Source organism: Bombina bombina, chromosome 9, assembly GCF_027579735.1.
Source record: "Bombina bombina isolate aBomBom1 chromosome 9, aBomBom1.pri, whole genome shotgun sequence".
NCBI lineage: Eukaryota > Metazoa > Chordata > Amphibia > Anura > Bombinatoridae > Bombina > Bombina bombina.
This window is the reverse complement of record NC_069507.1, coordinates 120,904,841-120,932,686: the sequence shown is the minus strand read 5'-3', so window position 1 is coordinate 120,932,686 and position 27,846 is coordinate 120,904,841. Positions and strand designations below refer to the sequence as shown.

At 39.9% G+C, this 27,846-nt stretch overlaps 1 protein-coding gene across 2 annotated transcripts in view; it reads right to left on the bottom strand.

The window, feature by feature from the left end:
- Positions 1-564: 564 nt before the first annotated feature.
- CTNND1 (catenin delta 1) overlaps positions 565-27,846 on the bottom strand; it is a 444,281-nt gene continuing 416,999 nt past the window's right edge. The window contains exons 15-18 of one of the 2 annotated variants that reach the window (XM_053692333.1): positions 8,892-8,939; positions 1,527-1,606; positions 1,377-1,446; positions 565-1,233 (exon numbers count right to left, since the gene is read on the bottom strand). In XM_053692333.1, coding sequence (XP_053548308.1) covers positions 1,384-1,446; positions 1,527-1,606; positions 8,892-8,939 — 191 coding nt within the window. In that variant the 3' untranslated portion in view covers positions 565-1,233; positions 1,377-1,383. The remainder of the gene's footprint in view (positions 1,234-1,376; positions 1,447-1,526; positions 1,607-8,891; positions 8,940-27,846) is intronic. The other variant, XM_053692334.1, reaches the window with a different exon arrangement.

Below are 27,846 nucleotides of genomic sequence, written 5' to 3'. Positions count from 1 at the left end.
AGCTGTTAAGTGTCACTTCCCTTATTCATAATCCCCAGTCATTCGGCCAACAGAAAATGGAAAAGGATGATAACACAAGGGTATAGAGGTGCCTGAGGTTTATACCAAAAAATCTCCCGTCTTAAAGGGACAGTGTAGACAGTGTAAAAATACCAGAATTTTTATTGTTTTAAACGATAGATAATCCCTTTATTACCCATTCCCCAGTTTCATATGTGTTTCTCTGGCGTATCATAGTCAGTGCCTCACCAACCTCTGACCTTACATCACTGTGCTATAGTGAGATGAACCGCCCACCCACCTACCTTCCTAACGCCCCCCCAACACCACTGCAAGATTGTTACAGAGATTCAGAAAGTTGTACACAACCTTCTGGCTTTGTGCTCGAGGTAGGTAGGTATTATGTCAACAAAGTATGCTGGGCAAAATACTGTGTGACACAGTACCTATATCAAAAAGGACACACACACAATATATATATATATATATATATATATATATATATATATACACACACACTGTACATACATACACACACACTCTCAAACTATAAAAGAAATATGGTTTTATTCATTTTAAACGATTGTCATAAAAATTTTATTTATAAAAAATCCTTGGCATCAGATTATTATGAAAGTTTTGTGGTAAGCAAAAGGGGTTTGGGAGTTCATTACACAGCCACTCCCTTATAGTCCCCAAAGAGAAGGCCACTGGTGATTTAAAAAACGCAAAATCAACAAGTTCAAAGACAAAATTATCTAAAACTAACATGAAAGTAAGTCACCCAGGGAAAAAAACAACTAAAAATGTGCGAGATTACGTGTATATGATTATATGTGTGTGTGTAAATATATATATATATATATATATATATATATATATATATATATATATATATATATAAGTAAGAAAATAAAGTATTTAAATCTGTATATTGGGCCACCCACCCTCTGTCACAAAAGATAGTATGTCACGATAATAGCCTTGTCATATGTTAGTGTCCTTGTATTTACAGTCCATTCCAGTCAGTATAGTTTAATTCCAGTGTTTTCACAATTTCTCACCGGCTAGCCTCTGTCCAGAAAGGTTTTAGCAATTTACATTCCAATTTGATCAACAAAGAAGAGGCATTAGAAAATGAAATAAAACAGAAAAAATGGGCAGTGGGGGAGGAGAACCAAAAATAATTTCCAGTCCATCAGTTCCAGGTACCAGTCATCTGGAAGCGTTATTCTGCAAAGCAAGCAAAATGAACATGGATGATCTTAATACAAAAGCATATTCAAGATCTCATAACACAAATTCAAAACACAGAAGACAATGAAAATAGGTTAACTAAATAAGATTAGTAATTGTACATACACAAGTTAAGATACCTTTATATCAGACTGGCTGGTCCTCAGCATCCCCAAGATCCAGAGATCCTCCAGCACTAAGGGACCGATCCTATCAAAGCAACAGATTATGCAACTGTAATAGCAAATCACAGAATGAATAGTAAGTTAGATGATTTATATAATTGTTACCTTTAAAGGCTCCAATTCAGCGACATCTCCTGAACGGTTTAGGTGACGAGTACTATTGTCCCCATTATGAAAGTATTGGTCTGTCAAAAGAAAATCCTATTATTTACATGTAATTTTACAGAGAAAAATTACATAAATTTGAAAATCTCAAAAAGCTTTTGCACTGAGAAAACTAGTATAAAATAACTGCAACTATGCACAAGCTAAAAGTCCATCCTTAAAAGGACAGTATAAACCAATTTTCATATATCTGCATATAATAGACACTACTATAAAGAAGAGCATGCAGAGATACATATATAAAAATCCAGTATAAAACCTTTTAAAAACTTACTTAGAAGAATTTAGCACTGTTGATGAGGTTAGGCTGCGATACCCATTGAAATGGGCTGAGACCCTCCAGTAGGAGTCTGTACAAATCAGTATAAATATAAAACTTTGGGGCTTTGTTAGGAAAATCAGCACAATGTTATTTAAAAATTAACAAAATTATACATTTTTACAAAAACACCCCCAGATATAAATGGATCATCTACAAAATAAATATATAAAGAAAAATCTAGTGTACAATGTCCCTTTAAGGGACTTTTCCACTCATATGAATTACAGAAATGTTCAGAGTTTATTTAAGCACTGATTGCTCGCTGCCTGACCAACAGAACTTTCACTGCTTTATCGCTTGCCTATAATTGCCTCATGAACTTTTTTTTTTCTCATATGGATTTAACCTATAGGGCTAGAGTTTATTCTGAATCCACTTTCTAGAATATAGTCAGAATTATAATTAAATATAATTCTTTCCCCACTTCTGAAAAAAAAATATTTTTATAACTTTTTTAAATTCATTACATTTCGTGGAGTATTTGGCTTTCCATTTTACCAATATATTTCTAATCAATAAAATAATAGTATTCAATAACTTATAATTAGGGATATTATTTCTAAAAATATAAGAAAAAACAAAATGTATGCTTACCTGATAAATTTCCACAAATCATTCTAATTACTAGTTGGATATTCACTCTTGGCCAGCAGGAGGAGGCAAAGAGCTGTTAAAGGGACACAAAGTGAATGTCAATTTAGATGAATCGGTGCCCGTTTTTTTATAATCCTATTAAAAACAAGGGCACTTTCATTAATCAAAATTTACATTTCACTGGTTTTCTTCAAATACTTACCTTTTAATCCTGACAGCCGCTGCAGCGCTTCCTTCACCCGTCCAAAATGACGACTCTGGCTTCCTCCAATCACGGCGTTGCCTCAGGCAAAGATTCCTCCAGGGGGGGAAGCCATGATTGGAGGAAGCCAGATTCGTAATTTCTGACGTATGAAGAGGCTTCCGACAGCCGGGGAATCGCTGGAGCGGCTTTGAAGATTAAAAGGTAAGTATTTGAAGACAACAAGTGAAATGTAAATTTTGATGAATTAAAGTGCCCTTGTTTTTACTAGGATTATAAAAAAACGGGCACCGATTCATCTAAATTGACATTCACTTTAACACCTGATGAAAATCAATAAAACAAATGTTTTCTTATAAATTAAAATAAAGTAATCACTGTTGTCTGCTTTATTTGTTCAGCTTACACCAAAGTGTTGGAAAAGATTGTCTTGAATATGAATACTAATAAGGTGTTTGATTCTCCCATGCAGGGTGCCAGGTGCCATATTGTAACATACATTACACTGGGGCACAGCAGTCATGTGACTCAATGCAGTCACATGACACACACAGCATATCTCCCTATAATGTATGCATATAGGAAGCACAGCTGCAGAACTCACTTACTGTTATGTAGACAGAGCTTGTGCTGTAGTTTTTGTTAAGAATCTGTTGCTGAAATACATTTTATTAACATGCTTTCTATGTAAAAAAGTCTACTGTTCAAATGTTACCACTAACATTCCTAAGCTGTGTGAATGCACGGCACCCAGCAGAGTCCTAAATGTACATAGCATGCACATAGCATGTCTTGAGAGGGAGGGGGAGAGAGAGTCCAGTCCGTGGAAGAAAACAAAATTTATGCATACCTGATAAATTTCTCTCTTTCCAGGCATGGAGAGTCCACGATTTCATTCTAATTACTAGTGGGAATTCAACTCCTGGCCAGCAGGAAGAGGTAATGAGTACCCAAGCAGAGCTGTTAAGTGTCACTTCCCTTATCCATAATCCCCAGTCATTCGGCCAAAGGAAAATGGAAAAAGATGATAACACAAGGGTATAGAGGTGCCTGAGGTTTATACCAAAAAAATCTGCCGTCTTAAAGGGACAGTGTAGACCGTGTAAAAATACCAGAATTTTTATTGTTTTAAACGATAGATAATCCCTTAATTACTCATTCCCCAGTTTTGCATAACCAACACAGTTATAATAATATACTTTTAACCTCTGTGATTATCTTGTATCTAAGCCTCTGCAAACTGCCCCTTTATTTCAGTTCTTTTGACAGACTTGCAGTTTAGCCAATCAGTGCCTGCTCCCAGATAACTTCACGTGCACGAGCACAGTTGTAATGCTCTAACTTACTGCCCCTTTAAGTATGGCCCTCCTCCTTCAGCCTATTTAAGCCAGCACTTCCCCTAACACTCTGCTTAGGTATCTTCAATTGCAGAGAGTATCCTTCCTGTGCTACTTACTGAAGCCAATCAACTACAGACTGCTGCTGTTCCACAGTCTGTAACAGCTGCTTTCATCTACAGGAGCTGCAGTCTTTCTCCACTGCTTCCGGGTTCACTTTCAGTTTCTCTATAACTGCAGGACACTCCACACTGAAGCTGCACTGTTCCACTGCTGCTGGCTTGAAAAGCCTTTAACCCTTATTCTACTGAATTATTGCTGGCAATCACTGCCCTATGAATCTCCTCTACAGGACTGATTTCCTTCCCTAAAATAAGTTGTATCCCTTACAATCTATGCTTATGTCTGCTGCTCATTTGCTCACACAAAGTCTGTGCTTGCTATAATCTGTTGCACAACAAATCTTGCTAGTTCTCCTTTTTGCTAACAGCACACACTATTCATCAACTTGTTATAACCTGTTGCTTAAATGGACTGCAATTAACAAACTAAATTTGTCACTTACTGCTATTCATGAACTGCTAATCTAATGCAGAGATTGTTTATTTCCGTTAATCTCCTGGCTGCCCCTCTGTTCAGATAATGTTTTTACATCTGCCTACAACATTAGTATCAGCTGTTAGCCAGTAATGTTAACCCTTAATTAACCAGCTATTACTAGCAGTCTTGCCTGCATTCTCAGACATACTGCTACTGATATTTAAATCAATCTGCAGTTTCCTTTGGTGTGGTCTCTTGTCAATGATTCCACTCTAACAACTACTGCTAACAAACTCTGATATGACAGAATACCTAATCCTGAAATAAAAACGTATATATATATATATATATATATATATATATATATATATATATATATATATATATATATTGTGTAAAAAAAAACAAAAAGACAAAAAAACAAACAAAAAAAAAAAAAACCCTTTTGAATTGTGTTCTTTCAAAATTTATATTTAAGCAGCATGGAACCTGCTGAAATGAACACGCACATCCTGAATTTGACTCACACATTTGACATACTTACCCAGGGCCTACAACATGAATTTCAACATTTAAAGGCAACTCTTACTATATTAACCTCTGCTCATAACATCCCAGAGGCCCCTGAACCCTCAATTAGCCCCCCAGATACATTCTCTGGGGACAGATCCCAATTTAAAGATTTTAAAATTGCATGTACTCTATTGTTTATGATGAAACCAAAAACTTACCATTCTGAGCACATTAAAGTTTGTACAGTCATATCGTACCTACGTGGGGATGCCAGAACCTGGGCCAACACCTTTATTGAAAACCAAGAGCCAATCCTAAATTCTTTGCAACAATTTTTCTCAGCAATTTCATCATTATACCAGGATGTGGATAGTCAATTCAGGGCAGAAACTGCTCTAAGGGCAGTCAAACAAGGGAAAAGACCCGTTGAAGATTATGTTATAGAATTTAAAAAATGGGCCTGTGACTCCCAGTGGAATGACAGTCTGAGAAATCAGTTTAGACAATCTCTCTGAGAACCTAAAGGATGAACTCTCAAGGACAGAGCTACCCCCTACTCTTGAAGAACTTATTAAAACAGCTACCATCATCGATAGAAGACTCAGGGAAAGAAGAGCAGAACGTTCCCATTTGGAACAGTCCTATAAGAGAAAGAGAAGACCACACCCAGATTCAAACCCTCAAACCAATCCGCCTGTACCTATGGAAAAACATAATTTATGTAAGAACTTACCTGATAAATTCATTTCTTTCATATTAGCAAGAGTCCATGAGCTAGTGACGTATGGGATATACATTCCTACCAGGAGGGGCAAAGTTTCCCAAACCTCAAAATGCCTATAAATACACCCCTCACCACACCCACAATTCAGTTTAACGAATAGCCAAGAAGTGGGGTGATAAGAAAGAGCGAAAGCATCAAAAATAAGGAATTGGAATAATTGTGCTTTATACAAAAAAATCATAACCACCACAAAAAGGGTGGGCCTCATGGACTCTTGCTAATATGAAAGAAATGAATTTATCAGGTAAGTTCTTACAGAAATTATGTTTTCTTTCATGTAATTAGCAAGAGTCCATGAGCTAGTGACGTATGGGATAGCAGATACCCAAGATGTGGAACTGCCACGCAAGAGTCACTAGAGAGGGAGGTATAAAATAAAGACAGCCAATTCCGCTGAAAAAAAAATCCACAACCAAATCAAAACGTTTTAATCTTTTTTTTTTTTTTTTTAAATACTTTTTTATTGAGGTAAAGTCACATATAAAACAGTACATTTACATGAGAGTATCATGGCAACATGCCCGTATGACATACATCGAAAAAACAAACTTAAAAGACCAGTATAACAGACACGTCCTTAGAATTATGTAGATTCCTTGAGTTCCATCCAGAGAGGATGTTGCTTAGCCATGAATAATACCTCTTTTTACATAACTTCATTTTCAACAGACAGTGAATACTACATGCATCAGAGCTTCCTACTGTAAGCCTATAATCTAACAGTGGTGCTTAATACCTGAGGGCTTATCCCTGTCAATGATCAGTTCAAAAACCACAGTTTTAGCTGAAGTAACAGAAACCAAAAGAAATTAACTAAGAGTTTATTTGTGCCTCGCCTGGGATAGAACCTCTCATCGAGCTTTGGCTAATATGGGGCGTAATGCTATAGGATTATAAGTTGTCTAAACCCAGGCAAGTTATATCTTGTTTAACAGTCAAAGAGTAAAAGTTCTGCAGGGCGTCCGGGAGTAAAAAGGAGAATAGAGGTAAAGACAGGGTGTAACTATCCCCTTCTATGCTCCCCTTGGCCTCTCCTCCCGAGGGCTATTACATCTTAAATATCTTTCTATTTTCCCCCAGTTTCCCAAAGTGCCCAAACCTGTCCATGCAAGCCTACTTTGCCCACGGATCTTAAAGAGAATTCTTCCATAGAACGAATGTATTCGATGATATCACGTATCATATTGAGTGTGACCTGTGCTTTTCCCAACCAACATCTTGCAATTGCTAATTTCGTGGCTAAAAGGATAACCACACATAGCATCCTCGCAGGCTGGGCCAGCTTCCCCAATCCCAAATGGAATAGGGCAGTGTCGGACTCCCGTACAGCTCCACCAAATATGGAAATGAGAACATCTTTGGCCACACCCCCTCCAGCATCTGTCTGAGGTCTGTAAGAACATCTTATTTAGGCTGACTGGCACTCTATGCCAGCGCAGGACCAATTTTATGTAAAGCTCATACAATGTGACGCAGTGAATTGCTGCTCTAGTATATTGAACTGCCTGCTGCCACTCCGATTCCTTGTGCTCCCTCCTCATATCCCTCTTCCATTCCATGATGCGAAAAGTTTTCGCAAATCCTTCGGAATCTAATAGGAGTTGGTAATGTATTGTCAAAGCCTTACGAAGAGGCTTGCCCGCGAGCCACCTTTTTTCAAATTGGGTCAATTCTCTGGGTTTCCCCTTCTGGAACTTCCAGGATATCATCAATGATATAAGCCTGAAATATTCAAAGTGGAACTTTTTGGGGATATCTATGTCAGACAAGTCCGGAGCCTGGATCGCCAAACCCCGAGGCGTATAGAGATCCCCAACATGCTTAATACCCCAACCAGACCACATCTGCGCGTGTGACTCCGGCAGACAGGATAGCAGAGCTCTAACTGAATGCACTGGAGATGGGTGAGGTGCAACTCGAACCAAACCGCGAAGTTCCCTCCATATTTTAATATCTGCTTTAATGATAGGATTTTCAACCCCCACAAGTGCATCTGTATGTTGAGGGACCCATATAAGGTCTTCTAGCGACAGGCCCGAGGGGAGTACAGCCTGCTCAAGTTGTCCCCACCTGGTGTCTTCAGACGGGGCCCCCCCATGCTGTCACATGGGAAAGCATGGCCGCCTTATAGTATTTACATATGTTGGGTGCCGCCAGCCCCCCATGGAGAACAGGCCGTTGCAGTTGTTGCATAGCTATCCGCGAGGGCTTGCCCTGCCAGATAAACCTGTTTATAATTGCTTGAAAGCGACTGAGGATATATTGCCGCACCGCCAGCGGTATACACCTAAAAAGGTACGTGACGTTGGGTAAAAGTGACATCTTTACTGACTATTCTCCCAATCCATGATATCTCGTACCTAGCCCATTTTGCGGTAAGAGTATCAAATTCTTTTAGCAAAGGGTCATAATTTGCCCGAATTACTGTCTTCGGGTCTGGGGAGAGGATAACCCCTAGGTGCTTTAATTTGGTTGTGGACCAAGTAAATGGATAAGTATCTTTGAGCCACACAAGCTGCTCTGCAGAAAGATTTATCGCCAACGCCTCTGTCTTAGTGTAATTAAGTCTATAGTATGATATCTCGCCAAATGTCCGTAAACATTGAAAAACTGCCGGCAGTGAGGTCTCAGGTTCTGTGATGAACAGGGTGAGGTCGTCTGCAAAAAGCGTGAGTTTCTGCATAGTATCGTGAATCAACATTCCCTGTATTCCATTAGCCTGTCTGATCATGGTTGCCAAAGGCTCAATGGTCAATACAAAGAGCAGCGGGGACAACGGGCACCCCTGCCTGGTCCCATTTCTGATCTCTTTTAACTACATTTCTTTAATTGTTATTTATAGGATTCCCACTATTAATTCTTTATATAACTGTTGAAATTCTTTACTTTTGGAATTTTGTAATATTTAATAAAAGTAATATGTCAATATTATCTTCTGTTGGGAAAGAAACACCAGTGTGAGAATGTTTGCACATATATTTTTATTATATTATTAATAAGCACTATAGATTACCTGTTCCAATGTCATTCAGTGGGATGTCTACATTCTCTGATCTTTTATCTGTTGGAGAGTAAAACAAAAACAGCTCAGAAATCTAGCTAAAAACAAAATGTATGCTTACCTGATAAAACTAATTTCTTTCATGAGGGAATTCTAAAAGTAACATGGTAAATCAATGAAAATAAAGTACTCTTATTTCAAGATTTACAAGCGATTCTTTTCATTCAGCAGATGATGACAGTCCACAAGCTATCACATATGGGGATATTACCACCCTGATTGCTAGGAGGAGGCAAAAGCGACCCAAACACACCAGAGCTTTAAATCTCTTCCCATTATCCTCAGTCATACTTCTAGTTAAGTAGATGCGAAAAAAAAGCAAAGCAGGAAAGATAAAGCAGGGCAAACAGTTGCAAAACAAGTACTGCCGCCACCTGAACAAAAAGAATGAAGTGGGCTTGTGGACTCACCACATAAGCATAAATTTGTTTTCTTTCATCAGATGGGGAGGCTCCATGAGCCATCACACGTGTGAATCAGTACCCAAGCCGTGGAGTCTACAAGAAAAAAGGGGGGGGGGGGGCGGCAAAGAGTGAAGGTAGGACGTTACTATTCATGCACATTGCCCCGCAGAACTTTCCTGCCAAAGGCAGCCTCAGAAGAAGCATGCACATCAGAATAATAAAACTAAGAATAAGTGGGCAAAGAAGACCAAGTTGCTGCCCTACAAATCTGATCAATAGAAGCCTCATTGCTAAAGGCCCAAAAAGTAGCAATCTGTTCTATCCATTGATGATCAGTAATGTGCTCAAGTGGAGTTTTCCCTGCAACCAAATAAGCCATTGGCATTAAAGCTTTACACCAAGCTGTTAAAGTAACAGCTCTAGCTTTCTGAACTTTGCGAGACCCAGAAAATTGAACAAAAACTAAATTTATGTTTCATGATAAATGTATTTCTTTCTTGACATGACGAGTCCACGGATCATCATTAATCACTGTTGGGAATATCACTCCTGGCCAGCAGGAGGAGGCAACGAGCACAACAGCAAAGTTGTTAAATATCACTTCCCTTCCCACAACCCTCAGTCATTCAACCAAAGGAAAGAGAGAAAGGAAGTAACAACCTCAGAAACTACAAAAATATTGCCATAGCAAGATTCATAATCACAGCTAACCGGCAAGTTATGCAGGGACAAATAGTTATTATTGAGTATGAACCAAACATCGGACGCCCCACCAAGATGAAATAAACTAGGACCAGTCTGACATCTAGGATAGAAAGGGCTCCTATAGCTTGTATAAAACAACCTCTGAACAAGAAGTAAGCAAACTTGGTACTCAAACAGGACCAGCCTGTTGTCAAGGATACAACATGCCTGATCTAAAACTCCAAGAACAGAGTGAACTAGTACCCAACCAGGACCAGCCTGATGTCCAGGGTATGATCGACCTGTTCAAGGGCCAACTGAAAGTTCTAAACCCTAACAGGGCTAGACAAACGATAAACAAATAAGCTCTGAGGCTTAAACATTGTCTCAACTTTTTTTTTTTTTTTTTTACTTCCGACGGAAGCAACAACTGGGATTAGATACACAAACAAAAGACCATCAGGAGTAGGATCTTCATCCCTCCACTCGTCAAGTGCTGTTTGACATCTGAATCAGAAGACTGTGGATCCAGTGGCAAACGAGAAGTGAAATCCTCCAAGGCCTCCAACACATGCCTCAGCAGTACACGCAGTCATGCCAGTCTGAATCTAAAGGCAAAACTCACCTCCGGCGGGGCATCTGAAGACTGTACCCCTGAAGCCTCAGAGGGAACTGCTTCCCAAGGGGAAAGACCCGTCTCAGCTGATGCCCCCAAGTTAAGAGGACCCAGAAAAGCTCTTTGCTTGCAATCAGAAAGATGTAAGTGCGCCAACGCCAAAGATATGGCCATGCAAAACCGTGCAGCAACCTCTGGTAGAAATAAACTTCCTTCTGGAGAAGGGGTAACAATATTTGGAACAACTGCCTCTGTAGGAACAGAGGATTCCAGGGAACGCACCTCACGGGACACAGAATCCTCAGATGTGGATGGCTCAGCGGTCTCTAATCTCTCCCAAATGGGAGAATAGAGCACTCTATTACGGCATACGGAACATAATTGATTGGGCTGGATTACCCAGGCCTCCATACAATCTAGGCAGGTAACAGAATATGAATCAGAGAAATCCTCCTCCGAAAAATCAGAATCCTCCATAACCTGACTGATTAAAAACAGGTCTTACCTATCGTATCAAACATTGCATAGATTGCACAAGCATCTATGTTATCTATCTAGTAACATGCCTACAGTGTTCGTTCCAATATGTGGGACTTACCTCTCGCCTTTTAAAAGATCGAATTAGGGAACACCTATCCCTAGAGGAAGATAAACCTAAAACACCTGTGGCTAAACACTTCAGAACACATGGCCTACACACCTAATATTTGTTTCATTTTGTAGGCATTGATCACATCAGAAGAGAAGAGGCATCAGAGGTGGGGACAGAATGGGCAAATTACTTAGACAAGAGGCATTTTGGATTTTTACTCTTCAAACAAAATATCCAAAAGGCATAAATAAGAGACAAGACAGACTTATTTTTAGACTAGTCATAACTGTTTTGATTTACATTATAATGCTATTCTCTCTCTGAGCACACAGTCCCTTTGAGTTACAAATAGTAATTACTAACACCCAACAGACAATCTGATTCTAGTTTCAAGTATATAAGCCATTTCTCTGAGCATTTCTCTACTACCTAGCTTACTACATGTAAGATAAATAGTTTCAGCTTAGGACAATGTACTTGTAGTCACACTTAAGATATTGAAATATTTAGTAGTGCATGGGGTATTAAACCGATATATTCATACTTTACACCAGATTATATCTCAATCTTCTCTAAAGCAGTGAGTATAGAGTAGCCTGTAGTTAGATGTTCTTTATATATAATTACTTACAAAATTGAGCATAACCTTATAGGACAGTTCACTATATATACAATATTATTTGGTATCTGTAGATTATACAGGGAGTGCAGAATTATAAGGCAAATGAGTATTTTGACCACATCATCCTCTTTATGCATGTTGTCTTACTCCAAGCTGTATAGGCTCGAAAGCCTACTACCAATTAAGCATATTAGGTGATGTGCATCTCTGTAATGAGAAGGGGTGTGGTCTAATGACATCAACACCCTATATCAGGTGTGCATAATTATTAGGCAACTTCCTTTCCTTTGGCAAAATGGGTCAAAAGAAGGACTTAAAATTGCAAAGCTTCTGAAGCGTGATCATCGAACAATCAAGCGTTTCATTCAAAATAGTCAACAGGGTCGCAAGAAGCGTGTGGAAAAACCAAGGCGCAAAATAACTGCCCATGAACTGAGAAAAGTCAAGCGTGCAGCTGCCAAGATGCCACTTGCCACCAGTTTGGCCATATTTCAGAGCTGCAACATCACTGGAGTGCCCAAAAGCACAAGGTGTGCAATACTCAGAGACATGGCCAAGGTAAGAAAGGCTGAAAGACGACCACCACTGAACAAGACACACAAGCTGAAACGTCAAGACTGGGCCAAGAAATATCTCAAGACTGATTTTTCTAAGGTTTTATGGACTGATGAAATGAGAGTGAGTCTTGATGGGCCAGATGGATGGGCCCGTGGCTGGATTGGTAAAGGGCAGAGAGCTCCAGTCCGACTCAGACACCAGCAAGGTGGAGGTGGAGTACTGGTTTGGGCTGGTATCAAAGATGAGCTTGTGTGGCCTTTTCGGGTTGAGGATGGAGTCAAGCTCAACTCCCAGTCCTACTGCCAGTTTCTGGAAGACACCTTCTTCAAGCAGTGGTACAGGAAGAAGTCTGCATCCTTCAAGAAAAACATAATTTTCATGCAGGACAATGCTCCATCACACGCGTCCAAGTACTCCACAGCATGGCTGGCAAGAAAGGGTATAAAAGAAGAAAATCTAATGACATGGCCTCCTTGTTCACCTGCTCTGAACCCCATTGAGAACCTGTGGTCCATCATCAAATGTGAGATTTACAAGGAGGGAAAACAGTACACCTCTCTGAACAGTGTCTGGGAGGCTGTGGTTGCTGCTGCACGCAATGTTGATGGTGAACAGATCAAAACACTGACAGAATCCATGGATGGCAGGCTTTTGAGTGTCCTTGCAAAGAAAGGTGGCTATATTGGTCACTGATTTGTTTTTGTTTTGTTTTTGAATGTCAGAAATGTATATTTGTGAATGTTGAGATGTTATATTGGTTTCACTGGTAAAAAATATAATTTATGCTTACCTGATAAATTCATTTCTCTTGTAGTGTAGTCAGTCCACGGGTCATCCATTACTTATGGGATTATATCTTCTCCCTAACAGGAAGTTGCAAGAGGGAAACACACAAGCAGAGCTGCTATATAGCTCCTCCCCTCACGTGTCATATCCAGTCATTCGACCGAAACCAGACGAGAAAGGAGAAACCATAGGGTGCAGTGGTGACTGGAATTTAAATAACATTTAGACCTGCCTTAAAAGACAGGGCGGGCCGTGGACTGACTACACTACAAGAGAAATGAATTTATCAGGTAAGCATAAATTATATTTTCTCTTGTTAAGTGTAGTCAGTCCACGGGTCATCCATTACTTATGGGATACCAATGCCAAAGCTAAAAGTACACGGATGACGGGAGGGACAAGGCAGGAACCTTATACGGAAGGAACCACTGCCTGAAGAACCTTTCTCCCAAAAACAGCCTCCGAAGAAGCAAAAGTATCAAATTTGTAAAATTTTGAAAAAGTGTGAAGTGAAGACCAAGTTGCAGCCTTGCAAATCTGTTCAACAGAGGCCTCATTCTTAAAGGCCCAGGTGGAAGCCACAGCTCTAGTAGAATGAGCTGTAATCCTTTCAGGAGGCTGCTGTCCAGCAGTCTCATAGGCTAGACGTATTATACTACGAAGCCAAAAAGAGAGAGAGGTAGCCAAAGCCTTTTGACCTCTCCTCTGTCCAGAGTAAACGACAAACAGGGAAGAAGTTTGACGAAAATCTTTAGTTGCCTGCAAATAGAACTTCAGAGCACGGACTACGTCCAGATTATGCAAAAGTCGTTCCTTCTTTGAAGAAGGGTTAGGACACAATGATGGAACAACAATCTCTTGATTGATATTCCTGTTAGAGACTACCTTAGGTAAGAACCCAGGTTTAGTACGCAGAACCACCTTATCTGAATGAAAAATCAGATAAGGAGAATCACAATGTAAGGCAGATAACTCAGAGACTCTTCGAGCCGAGGAAATAGCCATCAAAAACAGAACTTTCCAAGATAACAGTTTGATATCAACGGAATGAAGGGGTTCAAACGGAACACCCTTCAGAACGTTAAGAACTAAGTTTAAGCTCCACGGCGGAGCAACAGTCTTAAACACAGGCTTAATCCTAGCCAAAGCCTGACAAAAAATCTGAACGTCTGGGACTTCTGCCAGACGTTTGTGCAGAAGAATAGACAGAGCCGAAATCTGTCCCTTTAACGAACTAGCAGATAAACCCTTTTCTAAACCTTCTTGTAGAAAAGACAATATCCTAGGAATCCTAACCATACTCCATGAGTAACTCTTGGATTCGCACCAATATAAATATTTACGCCATATTTTATGGTAAATTTTTCTGGTAACAGGTTTCCTAGCCTGTATTAAGGTATCAATAACCGACTTAGATTTAGAATTAGATTTGGATGGCTGAAAGGACCCAGAAGGTCCTGTCTCAGAGGCAGAGACCATGGTGGACATGACGACATGTCTACTAGATATGCATACCAGGTCCTGCGTGGCCACGCAGGCGCTATCAGAATCACAGATGCTCTCTCCTGTTTGATCCTGGCAATCAATCGAGGGAGCATCGGAAAAGGTGGAAACACATAAGCCATGTTGAAGACCCAATGTGCTGTCAGAGCATCTATCAGCACCGCTCCCGGGTCCCTGGACCTGGATCCGTAGTAAGGGAGCTTGGCGTTCTGGCGAGAAGCCATGAGATCCAGATCCGGTTTGCCCCAACGAAGAATCAGTTGGGCAAAGACCTCCGGATGAAGTTCCCACTCCCCCGGATGAAAAGTCTGGCGACTTAGAAAATCCGCCTCCCAGTTCTCCACGCCTGGGATGTGGATCGCTGACAGGTGGCAAGAGTGAGACTCTGCCCAGCGAATTATCTTTGAGACTTCCAACATCGCTAGGGAACTCCTGGTTCCCCCCTGATGGTTGATGTAAGCCACAGTCGTTATGTTGTCCGACTGAAATCTGATGAACCTCAGAATTGCTAACTGAGGCCAAGCCAGAAGAGAATTGAAAATTGCTCTTAACTCGAGAATGTTTATTGGGAGGAGACTCTCCTCCTGAGTCCAAGATCCCTGAGCCTTCAGGGAATTCCAGACTGCGCCCCAACCTAGAAGGCTGGCGTCTGTTGTTACAATCGTCCAATCTGGCCTGCGGAAGGACATCCCTTTGGACAGATGTGGCCGAGAAAGCCACCATAGAAGAGACTCTCTGGTCTCTTGATCCAGATTTAGCAGAGGGGACAAATCTGAGTAATCCCCATTCCACTGATTTAGCATGCACAATTGCAGCGGTCTGAGATGCAGGCGCGCAAATGGTACTATGTCCATTGCCGCTACCATTAAGCCGATTACCTCCATGCACTGAGCCACTGACGGGTGTGGAATGGAATGAAGGGCACGGCAAGCATTTAGAAGCTTTGATAACCTGGCCTCCGTCAGGTAAATTCTCATCTCTACAGAATCTATAAGAGTCCCTAAGAAGGAGACTCTTGTGAGAGGGGATAGAGAACTCTTTTCTACGTTCACCTTCCACCCATGCGACCTCAGAAATGCCAGAACAATCTCTGTTTGAAAACTTGACGCTTGTATCAGAATGTCGTCTAGGTACGGAGCCACCGCTATGCCTCGCGGTCTTAGGGCCGCCAGAAGAGAGCCCAGAACCTTTGTAAAGATTCTTGGGGCCGTAGCTAGTCCGAAGGGAAGAGCTACAAACTGGTAATGCCTGTCTAGGAAGGCAAATCTTAGATACCGGTAATGATCTTTGTGAATCGGTATGTGAAGGTAGGCATCCTTTAAATCCACTGTGGTCATGTACTGACCCTCTTGGATCATGGGTAGGATGGTTCGAAGGGTTTCCATTTTGAATGATGGAACTCTTAGGAATTTGTTTAGGATCTTTAAGTCCAAGATTGGTCTGAAGGTTCCCTCTTTCTTGCGAACCACAAATAGATTTGAATAGAATCCTTGCCCGTGTTCCGTCCGCGGAACTGGGTGGATTACTCCTATTAGTAATAGGTCTTGAACACAGCGTAGAAACGCCTCTTTCTTTATTTGGTTTGTTGATAACCTTGAAAGATGAAATCTCCCTTTTGGGGGAGAAGCCTTGAAGTCCAGAAGATATCCCTGAGATATGATCTCCAACGCCCAGGGATCCTGGACATCTCTTGCCCAAGCCTGGGCAAAGAGAGAAAGTCTGCCCCCCACTGGATCCGTTTCCGGATAGGGGGCCCTCACTTCATGCTGTCTTAGAGGCAGCAGCAGGTTTTCTGGCCTGCTTGCCCTTGTTCCAGGACTGGTTAGCTTTCCAGCCCTGTCTGTATCGAGCAACAGCTCCTTCCTGTTTCGGAGCGGAGGAAGTTGATGCTGCTCCTGCCTTGAGGTTATGAAAGGCACGAAAATTAGACTGCTTAGCCTTAGCTTTGGCCCTGTCTTGAGGCAGAGCATGGCCCTTACCTCCGGTAATGTCAGCGATAATTTATTTCAAGCCGGGCCCGAATAAGGTCTGCCCTTTGAAAGGAATATTAAGCAATTTAGATTTAGAAGTCACGTCAGCTGACCAGGATTTAAGCCACAGCGCTCTGCGCGCTTGGATGGCGAATCCCGAGTTCTTAGCCGTAAGTTTGGTTAAATGCACAACGGCGTCAGAAACGAATTAGCTAGCTTAAGTGCTTTAAGCTTGTTCATAATTTCATCCAATGGAGCTGTGCGAATGGCCTCTTCCAGAGACTCAAACCAGAAAGCCGCCGCAGCAGTGACGGGCGCAATGCATGCAAGGGGCTGTAAAATAAAACCTTGTTGAACAAACATTTTCTTAAGGTAACCCTCTAATTTTTTATCCATTGGATCTGAAAAGGCACAGCTATCCTCTACCGGGATAGTGGTACGCTTAGCCAGAGTAGAAACTGCTCCCTCCACCTTAGGGACCGTCTGCCATAAGTCCCGTGTGGTGGCGTCTATTGGAAACATTTTCCTAAATATAGGAGGGGGGGAAAAGGGCACACCGGGCCTATCCCACTCCTTGCTAATAATTTCTGTAAGCCTCTTAGGTATAGGAAAAACGTCAGTACACACCGGCACGCATAGTATTTATCCAGCCTACATAATTTCTCTGGAATTGCAACCGTGTTACAATCATTCAGAGCCGCTAATACCTCCCCTAGCAATACGCGGAGGTTCTCAAGCTTAAATTTAAAATTAGAAATTTCTGAATCCAGTCATGCCTGGATCAGAACCGTCACCCACAGAATGAAGCTCTCCGTCCTCATGTTCTGCAAATTGTGACGCAGTATCAGACATGGCTCTCCCATTATCAGCGCGCTCTGTCCTTAACCCAGAGCAATCGCGCTTGCCTCTTAATTCTGGCAATTTAGATAACACTTCTGTCATAACAGTAGCCATGTCTTGCAAAGTGATTTGTATGGGCCTCCCTGATGTACTTGGCGCCACAATATCACGCACCTCCTGAGCGGGAGGCGAAGGTACCGACACGTGAGGGGAGTTAGTCGGCATAACTTCCCTCTCGTTGTCTGGTGATAATTTCTTTACATGTAAATTTTGACTTTTATTTAAAGTAACATCAATACATTGAGTACATAAATTTCTATTGGGCTCCACATTGGCCTTTAAACATAGTGAACAAACAGATTCATCTGTGTCAGACATGTTTAAACAGACTAGCAATGACAACTAGCAAGCTTGGAAATACTTCAAATAAAATTTTCAAGCAATATAAAAAACGCTGCTGCGCCTTTAAGAAACACAAAAACGCTATCACAGTTGAAATAACAATGACCAAATTAGTTATAGCAACCAAATTTCCACAATAAGTGTATACAGTTAGCAGAGGATTGCACCCACCAGCAAAAAGATGATTAACCCCTTAATACCAAAAACGGATAACAATTCTATTAATTAAACGTTTTTATCACAGTCAAACACACTGTCACAGGTCTGCTGTGACTGATTACCTCCCTCAAAACGAATTTTGCAGACCCCTGAGCCCTGTGGAGACGTCCTGGATCATGGAGGATGAAATAGGAAGACTGTGACTGAATTTTTACTGCGCAATAAAGCGCTAAAATAGGCCCCTCCCACTCATATTACAACAGTGGGGAAGCTCAGTAAACTGTTTCTATGCATAGAAAACGATAGCCATGTGGTAAAAATTATGCCCAATAAGTTTATATCACCAAGTACCTCATAAAAAACGATTAACATGCTAGTAAACGTTTTGAATAAATAATTTAAAAGTTATGAAGTGTTATTAATAAGCCTGCTACCAGTCGCTTTTACTGCAGTGAAGGCTCATATATTATTTCAGTATTATAAGTATTTTCTGAGTAAAATTCCATTCCCTAGAAAAATACTTCAGTGTACACACACATACATCAGCCTGATACCAGTCGCTACCACTGCATTTAAGGCTGAACTTACATTACATCGGTATTAGCAGTATTTTCTCAGTCAATTCCATTCCTTAGAAAATAATTTACTGCACATACCTCCTTGCAGGGGGGCCCTGCATGCTATTCCCCTGTTCTGAAGTTACCTCACTCCCCAGAATGTATGAGAACAGCCAGTGGATCTTAGTTACGTCTGCTAAGATCATAGGAAAACTCAGGCAGATTCTTCTTCTAATGCTGCCTAAGAATAAACAGCACACTCTGGTGCCGTTTTAAAATAACAAACTTTTGATTGAAGACATAAATTAAGTTAAAATATCACAGCCCTCTCACAACGACCTATCTTTAGTTAGGTTGCAAGAGAATGACTGGGTATGACACGTGAGGGGAGGAGCTATATAGCAGCTCTGCTTGGGTGTTTCCCTCTTGCAACTTCCTGTTAGGGAGGAGATATAATCCCATAAGTAATGGATGACCCGTGGACTGACTACACTTAACAAGAGAAATAAATAATTGAAATGGGTATATATTTGTTTTTTGTTAAGTTGCCTAATAATTATGCACAGTAATAGTCACCTGCACACACAGATATCCCCCTAAAATAGCTATAACTAAAAACAAACTAAAAACTACTTCCAAAACTATTCAGCTTTGATATTAATGAGTTTTTTGGGTTCATTGAGAACATGGTTGTTGTTCAATAATAAAATTAATCCTCAAAAATACAACTTGCCTAATAATTCTGCACTCCCTGTATATAATCATTACTATATGATTACCTAGACAGTCCTGATTTAGGTTTTAGTCTGAGCTCAAGTAGCATTTCATATATTCTCAAGTTATTATTTCAAAATTTGTTTAAACTGTTATTATTTTAGCACTTTTAACTTTAACATATTTACATGCTCCCTTAGTCTTTTATATATATATATATATATATATATATATATATATATATATATATATATATATATATATCTTTTATATATATATATTCACTTTCAGTGTTCTGCATATAAATTTCCATGTTTAATGGCAGCCGCTCCTAATGGTCTTTCCAGACTTCTTCCCCATTCACGATTAGTATGACTGATATTTATAATTATTTATGTTTTACCGTAATAGGTATAAGTTATTGTTATTTTTATTCTTTTTATATTTTTCAATTTATTTTACTCAAGTATAGCGGCATTATTAGAGACAACTACGCCATTTTTCATTCCTCATTACGTCATTTCTTATTTTTTTCTTAAGTACCATCTCTATGACAATGAAGTAATTTATTTTAAATTGCATTCTAATATGATATATACCTTGCAATCAGTAATTTTAACATTGCACTTTTGCATTGAAAAAACACTTTTTCACTTGTCACAAATATTACTCACAATAGCACTTTGTTCAAATGTATTTTAAATGTTCCTGATTGGTTGTCCTAATGCTTATTAACTTACCTGTGGAACACACCTGATGATCTCTGATGAAGCGCATTGCACATGCGCGAAACACGTCATATCTTTAACACCTTACCTTGCACACCACTGAGTGTTCAATCACCTATGCCTGAATAAACCCACTTGGTTGCAAACGATCCAGCTAGTCCTCGTTTCTTTGTTGTTCCTGATTAAAATATGGACAAAAATAACTGGCACCTCACATCCCCAATGGCTGGGGTACTCACCACCTCCTATGACCTAGACAAGTAGATAATAGACCCTCTCCACCGTCACTTGGTCAAGAATACAGAAATGGAGAATGAAAACGTGACCACACCCAGTCACAAGGTGCAACATGTAGGCCAAGGAAAAGCGCGCCAGTCCACAAGAACTGCGCAGCTCGAAAAACCTGTACGTTCCGTAAAAGCCATGAGCCCCAACATCTCTACACATAAGCAGACAGAATCACATAAACATGATTAAAGTCCTCCACTGTTCAATAACCCCCCTCAGGAGATATTAACCCTAGATTCCATAAAGATAAAGGAGTCCCACTGAGACCCTGTCTTCTATCATTACATTATATTCCCAAAGTGATGGGAAAATGAAACAATCTTACCGGAATAATAACACGGTCCTTCAAGTTTGACAGATAGTAGTGTTGCTTCTGACACAGACTTAAGTGAAGAAAGCAGGCAGCGAAACTCGTCAACACCGATTGCTTATGGAGCTGTTAATATGAGTCGGGATGGTTTCGCAGAAAGACTATCCCTGAATCTCCGGACTCTAACTTTCATCCATGTTTTCACTGAGAGGCTGACAGAACTACTTAAAACTCCAGTCCCATCTCGAAGATACTTCTCTGCCAACCCCCTGTGACGAAAGGTAAAGAATTACTGGGGGATGAGGGAAGAGGGGGAGGTATTTAAGCCTTTGGCTGGAGTGTCTTTGCCTCCTCCTGGTGGTAATGCATGCAGCTGTGGACTCTCCCTGTTTTAAAAAGAAAAAACAATTTATGTAAGAATTTACCTGATAAATTCATTTCTTTCATATTGGCAAGAGTCCATGAGCTAGTGACGTATGGGATATACAATTCTACCAGGAGGGGCAAAGCTTCCCAAACCTCAAAATGCCTACAAATACACCCCTCACAACACCCACAATTCAGTTTAACGAATAGCCAAGAAGTGAGGTGATAAAGAAAGGAGTAAAAAGCATCAACAAAGGAATTTGGAAATAATTGTGCTTTATACAAAAAAAATCATAACCACCATAAAAAGGGTGGGCCTCATGGACTCTTGCCAATATGAAAGAAATTAATCAGGTAAATTCTTACATAAATTATGTTTTCTTTCATGTAATTAGCAAGAGTCCATGAGCTAGTGATGTATGGGATATCAATACCCAAGATGTGGAACTCCACTCAAAAGTCACTAGAGAGGGAGGGATAAAAATAAACAGCCATTTCTTGCTGAAAAAATAATCCACAACCCAAAATATAAATTATTCTCATAATGAAAAGAAAAACTTAAAACATCAGCAGAAGAATCAAACTAAAACAGCTGCCTGAAGAACTTTTCTACCAAAAACTGCTTCTGAAGAAGCAAATACATCAAAATGGTAGAATTTAGTAAATGTATGCAAAGAAGACCAAGTTGCTGCTTTGCAAATCTGATCAACTGAAGCTTCATTCTTAAAAGCCCATGAAGTGGAGACTGATCTAGTAGAATGAGCTGTAATTTTCAGAGGCGGGGCCTGACCCGACTCCAAATAAGCTTGATGAATCAAAAGCTTTAACCAAGAAGCCAAGGAAATAGCAGAGGCCTTCTGACCTTTCCTAGAACCAGAAAATATAACAAATAGACTAGAAGTCTTCATGAAATTTTTAGTAGCTTCAACATAATATTTCAAAGCTCTTACCACATCCAAAGAATGTAAGGATCTTTCCAAAGAATTCTTAGGATTAGGACCGAAGGAAGGGACAACAATTTCTCTACTAATATTGTTAGAATTCACAACTTTAGGCAAAAATTGAAATGAAGTCGGCAAAACCGCCTTATTCGGATGAAAAATCAGAAAAGGTGATTCACAAGAAAGAGCAGATAGCTCAGAAAATCTTCTAGCAGAAGAGATGGCCAAAAGGAACAACACTTTCCAAGAAAGTAGTTTAATGTCCAAAGAATGCATAGGCTCAAATGGAGGAGCCTGTAATGCCTTCAAAACCAAATTAAGACTCCAAGAAGAAATTGATTTAATGACAGGCTTAATACGAACTAAAGCCTGTACAAAACAGTGAATATCAGGAAGTTTAGCAATCTTTCTGTGAAATAAAACAGAAAGGGCAGAGATTTGTCCCTTCAAGGAACTTGCAGACAAACCCTTATCCAAACCATCCTGAAGAAACTGTAGAATTCTAGTAATTCTAAAAGAATGCCAAGAGAATTTATGAGAAGAACACCAGGAAATGTAAGTCTTCCAAACTTGATAATAAATCTTTCTAGAGACAGATTTACGAGCTTGTAACACTATGACTTAGTACAAAGCGTTCAATTTCCATACCTTCAAATTTAATGATTTGAGATCCTGATGGAAAAATGGACCTTGAGACAAAAGGTCCTGCCTTAACGGAAGTGGCCAAGGTTGGCAACTGGACATCCGAACAAGATCCACATACCAAAACCTGCGTGGCCATGCTGGAGCCACCAGCAACACAAATGATTGTTCCATGATGATTTTGGATATCACTCTTGGAAGAAGAACTAGAGGTGGAAAAATGTAAACAGGATGATAACACCAAGGAAGTGTCAGCGCATCCACTGCTTCCGCCTGAACATCCCTGGACCTGGACAGGTATCTGGGAAGTTTCTTGTTTAGATGAGAGGCCATGAGATCTATCTCTGGAAGACCCCACATCTGAACAATCTGAGAAAATACATCTGGATGGAGAGACCACTCCCCTGGATGTAAAGTCTGACGGCTGAGATAATCCACCTCCCAATTGTCTACACCTGGGATATGCACCGCAGAGATTAGACAAGAGCTGGATTCCGCCCAAGCAAGTATCCGAGATACTTCTTTCATTGCTTGGGGACTGTGAGTCCCACCCTGATGATTGACATATGCCACAGTTGTGATATTGTCTGTCTGAAAGTAAATGAACGGTTCTCTCTTCAACAGAGGCCAAAACTGAAGAGCTCTGAGAATTGCACGGAGTTCTAAAATATTGATTGGTAATCATGCCTCGTGAGATTTCCAAACCCCTTGTGCTGTCAGAGATCCCCAAACCGCTCCCCAACCTGAAAGACTTGCGTCTGTAGTGATCACAGTTCAGGTTGGCCGAACAAAGGAAGCCCCTTGAACTAAACGCTAGTGATTTAACCACCACGTCAGAGAATGACGAACATTGGGATTTAAGGATATTAACGGAGATATCTTTGTATAATCCCTGCACCATTCATTCAGCATACAAAGCTGGAGAGGTCTCATGTGAAAACGAGCAAAAGGAATCGCGTCCGATGCTGCAGTCATGAGGCCTAAAACTTCCATGCACATAGCCACTGAAGATAATGACTGAGACTGAAGGTGCCGACAGGCTGCAACCAATTTCAAACGTCTCTTGTCTGTTAGAGACAGGAGTCATGGACACTGAATCTATCTGGAAACCTAAAAAGGTGGCCCTTTTTGGTAAATTGATCCTCCAACCATGTTTTTGAAGAAACAACACTAGTTGATTTGTGTGAGATTCTGCAGAAAGACTGAGCTAGTACCAAAATATCGTCCAAATATGGAAACACAGCAATACCCCACTCTCCAATTAGAGAGTAGGGCACCTAGAACCTTTGAAAAGATCCTTGGAGCTGTTGCTAATGGAAGAGCAAAATGGAAGAGCAACAAATTGGTAATGCTCGTCGAGAAAAGAAAATCTCAGGAACTGATAATGTTCTGGATGAATCGGAATATAAAGGTATGCATCCTGCAAGTCTATTGTAGACATATAAAGTCCTTGCTGAACAAAAGGCAGAATAGTCCTTATAGTCACCATCTTGAAAGTTGGTACTCTTACATAGCGATTCAAAATTTTCAGATCCAGAACTGGTCTGAATGAATTTTCCTTCTTTGGGACAATGAATAGATTTGAATAAAACCCCAGACCCTGTTCCTGAAAAGGAACCAGCATGATTACCCCTGAAGACTCCAGGTCTGAAACACACTTCAGGAAAGCCTGAGCTTTTACTGGATTTGCTGGGATACTTGAGAGAAAAAAAATCTTCTCACAGGAGGTCTTACTCTGAATCCTATTCAATACCCTTGAGAGACAATGCTCTGAATCCATTGATTTTGGACAGAATTTATCCAAAAATCCTTGAAAAACCTTAATCTGCCCCCTACCAGCTGAGCTGGAATGAGGGCCGCACCTTCATGCGGACTTAGGGGCTGACTTTGGTTTTTTAAAAGGCTTGGATTTATTCCAATTTGAGGAAGGCTTCCAATTGGAAACAGATTCCTTGGGGGAAGGATTTGATTTTTGTTCCTTATATTTACGAAAGGAACGAAAACGGTTAGACGCCTTAGATTTACCCTTAGGTTTTTTATCCTGAGGCAGAAAAAAACCCTTTCCTCCAGTAACAGTTGAAATAATAGAATCCAACTGAGAACCAAATAAATTATTACCTTGGAAAGAAGGAGATAATAATCTGGACTTAGATGTCATATCAGCATTCCAAGATTTAAGCCACAAAGCTCTTCTAGATAAAATAGCTAAAGACATGGATCTAACATCAATTTTGATAATATCAAAAATGGCATCACAAATAAAATGATTAGCATTTTGCAGTAAACGAACAATGCTAGATATGTCAGAAGCCAATTCTTGTTGCAATAAAATTCTCCAAACAAAAAGGTGATGCAGCAGCAACATCAGCCAAATAAATTGCAGGCCTAAGAAGATGACCGGAATATAAATAGGCTTTCCTTAGATAGGATTCAAGTTTCCTATCTAAAGGATCTTTAAAAGAAGTACTGTCTTCCATAGGAATAGTGGTACGTTTAGCAAGTTTAGTTTACCAAAACTCTATAGAAATTGCTGGTAAAGGATACAATTTTTTAAACCTTGAAGGAGGAATAAAAGGAGTACCTGGCTTATTCCATTCCTTAGAAATCATATCAGAAATAGCATCAGGAATAGGAAAAACCTCTGGAGTAACCACAGGAGGTTTAAAAACAGCATTTAAACGCTTACTAGTCTTAATGTCAAGAGGACTAGCTTCCTCAATATCCAAAGTAATTAACACTTCTTTTAACAAAGAACGAATATACTCTATTTTACACAAATAAGTAGATTTGTCAGTGTCAATATCTGAGGAAGGATCTTCTGAATCAAATCCTCATCAGAGGAGGATAAATCATTATGTTGCCGGTCATTTGAAATTTCATCAACTTTATGAGAAGTTTTAAAAGACCTTTTACGTTTATTAGAAGGCGGAAATGCAGACAAAGCCTTCTGAATAGAATCAGTAACAAATTCTTTAAAATTCATAGGTATATCATGTACATTAGAACAGTGATTTTTAACCTTTTTTTTGCCGTGGCACACTTTTTTACATTAAAAAATCCTGTGGCACACCACCATCCCAAAATTTTAAAAAAAATCACACATTGTAGCCTAATACAGCATATATATATATACACGTACACACAAACACACACATACTGTATGTATTGTGCTGTTATGCCATGCCTCCTACAAACTACCCCTGCACTGGGAGTAAAAAACAAGCAAAGTTTAAAAAATATGTCACACTGTTGTCAGTCTGCCGTGGCACACCTGAGGATCTCTCACGGCACACTAGTGTGCCATGGCACACTGGTTGAAAAACACTGCATTAGAAGTTGAAGAAATGCAACTTGCAATGTACTATTACTGATGGATACATTCTCTGCATGTAAAAGTTTATCATGACAACTATTACAAATGACATTCGGAGATATAATTTCCACAATCTTACAACAAATGCACTTAGCTTTGGTAGAACCGATGTCAGGCAGCAACGTTCCAACAGATACTTCTGAGGCAGGATCAGATTGAGAAATCTTGCAAAATGTAAAAGAAAAAACAACATATAAAGCAAAATTATCTATTTCCTTATATGACAGTTTCAGAAATGGGAAAAAATGCAAACAGCATAGCCCTCTGACATAGAGAAAGGCAAGAGGCAAACAGCAATGGGGTATAAAACTAATGAAAAAATTGGCGGCAAGTGTGACGCACAACGTAAGAGAAATTTTTTTTGGCGCCAACAATATCCGGAAATGATAAACCCCAGGTAAGAAAAAAATATTTCTTAATATGTTTAATTTCCCAAATATAAAACGGACAGTCTGCACAAGTGCACAAGGAAATACATGAACCTGACTCATGGCAAATATAAGTACAATACATATATTTAGAACTTTATATAAATGAATAAAGTGCCAAACCATAGCTGGGGTGTCTTAATAAAAAACATACTTACCAAAAAAGACACCCATCCACATATAGCAGATAGCCAAACCAGTACTAAAACAGTTATCAGTAGATGTAATGGTATATGAGAGTATATCGTTGATCTGAAAAGGGAGGTAGGAGATGAATCTCTACGACCGATAACAGAGAACATATGAAATAGACCCCCGTTAGGGAAATCATTGCATTCAATAGGTGATACTCTCTTCACATCCCTCTAACATTCGCTGTACTCAGAGGAATCGGGCTTCAAAATGCTGAGAAGCGCATGTCAACGTAGAAATCTTTAGCACAAACTTGCTTCACCACCTCCATAGGAGGCAAAGTTTGTAAAACTGAATTGTGGGTGTGGTGAGGGGTGTATTTATAGGCATTTTGAGGTTTGGGAAACTTTGCCCCTCCTGGTAGGATTGTAAATCCCATATGTCACTAGCTCATGGACTCTTACCAATTACATGAAAGAAATATTAGCAACGAAGAAAGGGTCTGGAAACATTTCAGGTGCCCTGGACTTTTATGAACTGGTTTGACCTCAACTGATTCTGAACTCCTAGCTTTCAGTACCTCTTTAAATGGCCATGATACCCAAATGTTGAAACAGTTAAAAGTGATGCAGTATAGCTTTAAAAAGCTGACTAGAAAATATCACCTGAACATCTCTATGTAAAAAAGAAAGATATTTTACCTCAAAATGTCCTAAGTATTCACATCCCATTGTAAAGGACTTTAAGCAAAAAATCAGTATGTCTGTCCCAGGACCTACAAGTCATGTTATTTCCCTATTCAGTTTAAGGAAGTTTACTATGAAATCTTATGAGATCACAATCTAAGAGTTCATGACCTCATCACTGCAGATGCTGATTGGCTGCTGTTCATTTCTTCCTTTTCTTTTTTTACCTGCAGCTTGACAGCAGTTGAAGTATAACTTTATACACAGCACTAACTTCCTTTTCTTTTTTTACCTGCAGCTGGACAGCAGTTGAAGTATAACTTTATACACAGAACTTACTCTGCTGAGCTGAGGAAATTGTGAGGTAAAATATCTTCCTTTTTTACATAGAGATGTTCAGGTCATATTTTCCTGTCAGCTTTTTACAGTTAAATTACATAAGTTTCAAGTGATTTAGCATACAAGTATTATGTCCCTTTAAGTAAGAAGCGCAGATGCTCCATCTTAAATTGGAAGGTATTGTCCTCAAATGCGATATCCTCAGGAATCATCCTCAGATCGCTCATCCGCTGAACTAGAAGATGATTTGTCTAAGTCAGAGCCCTG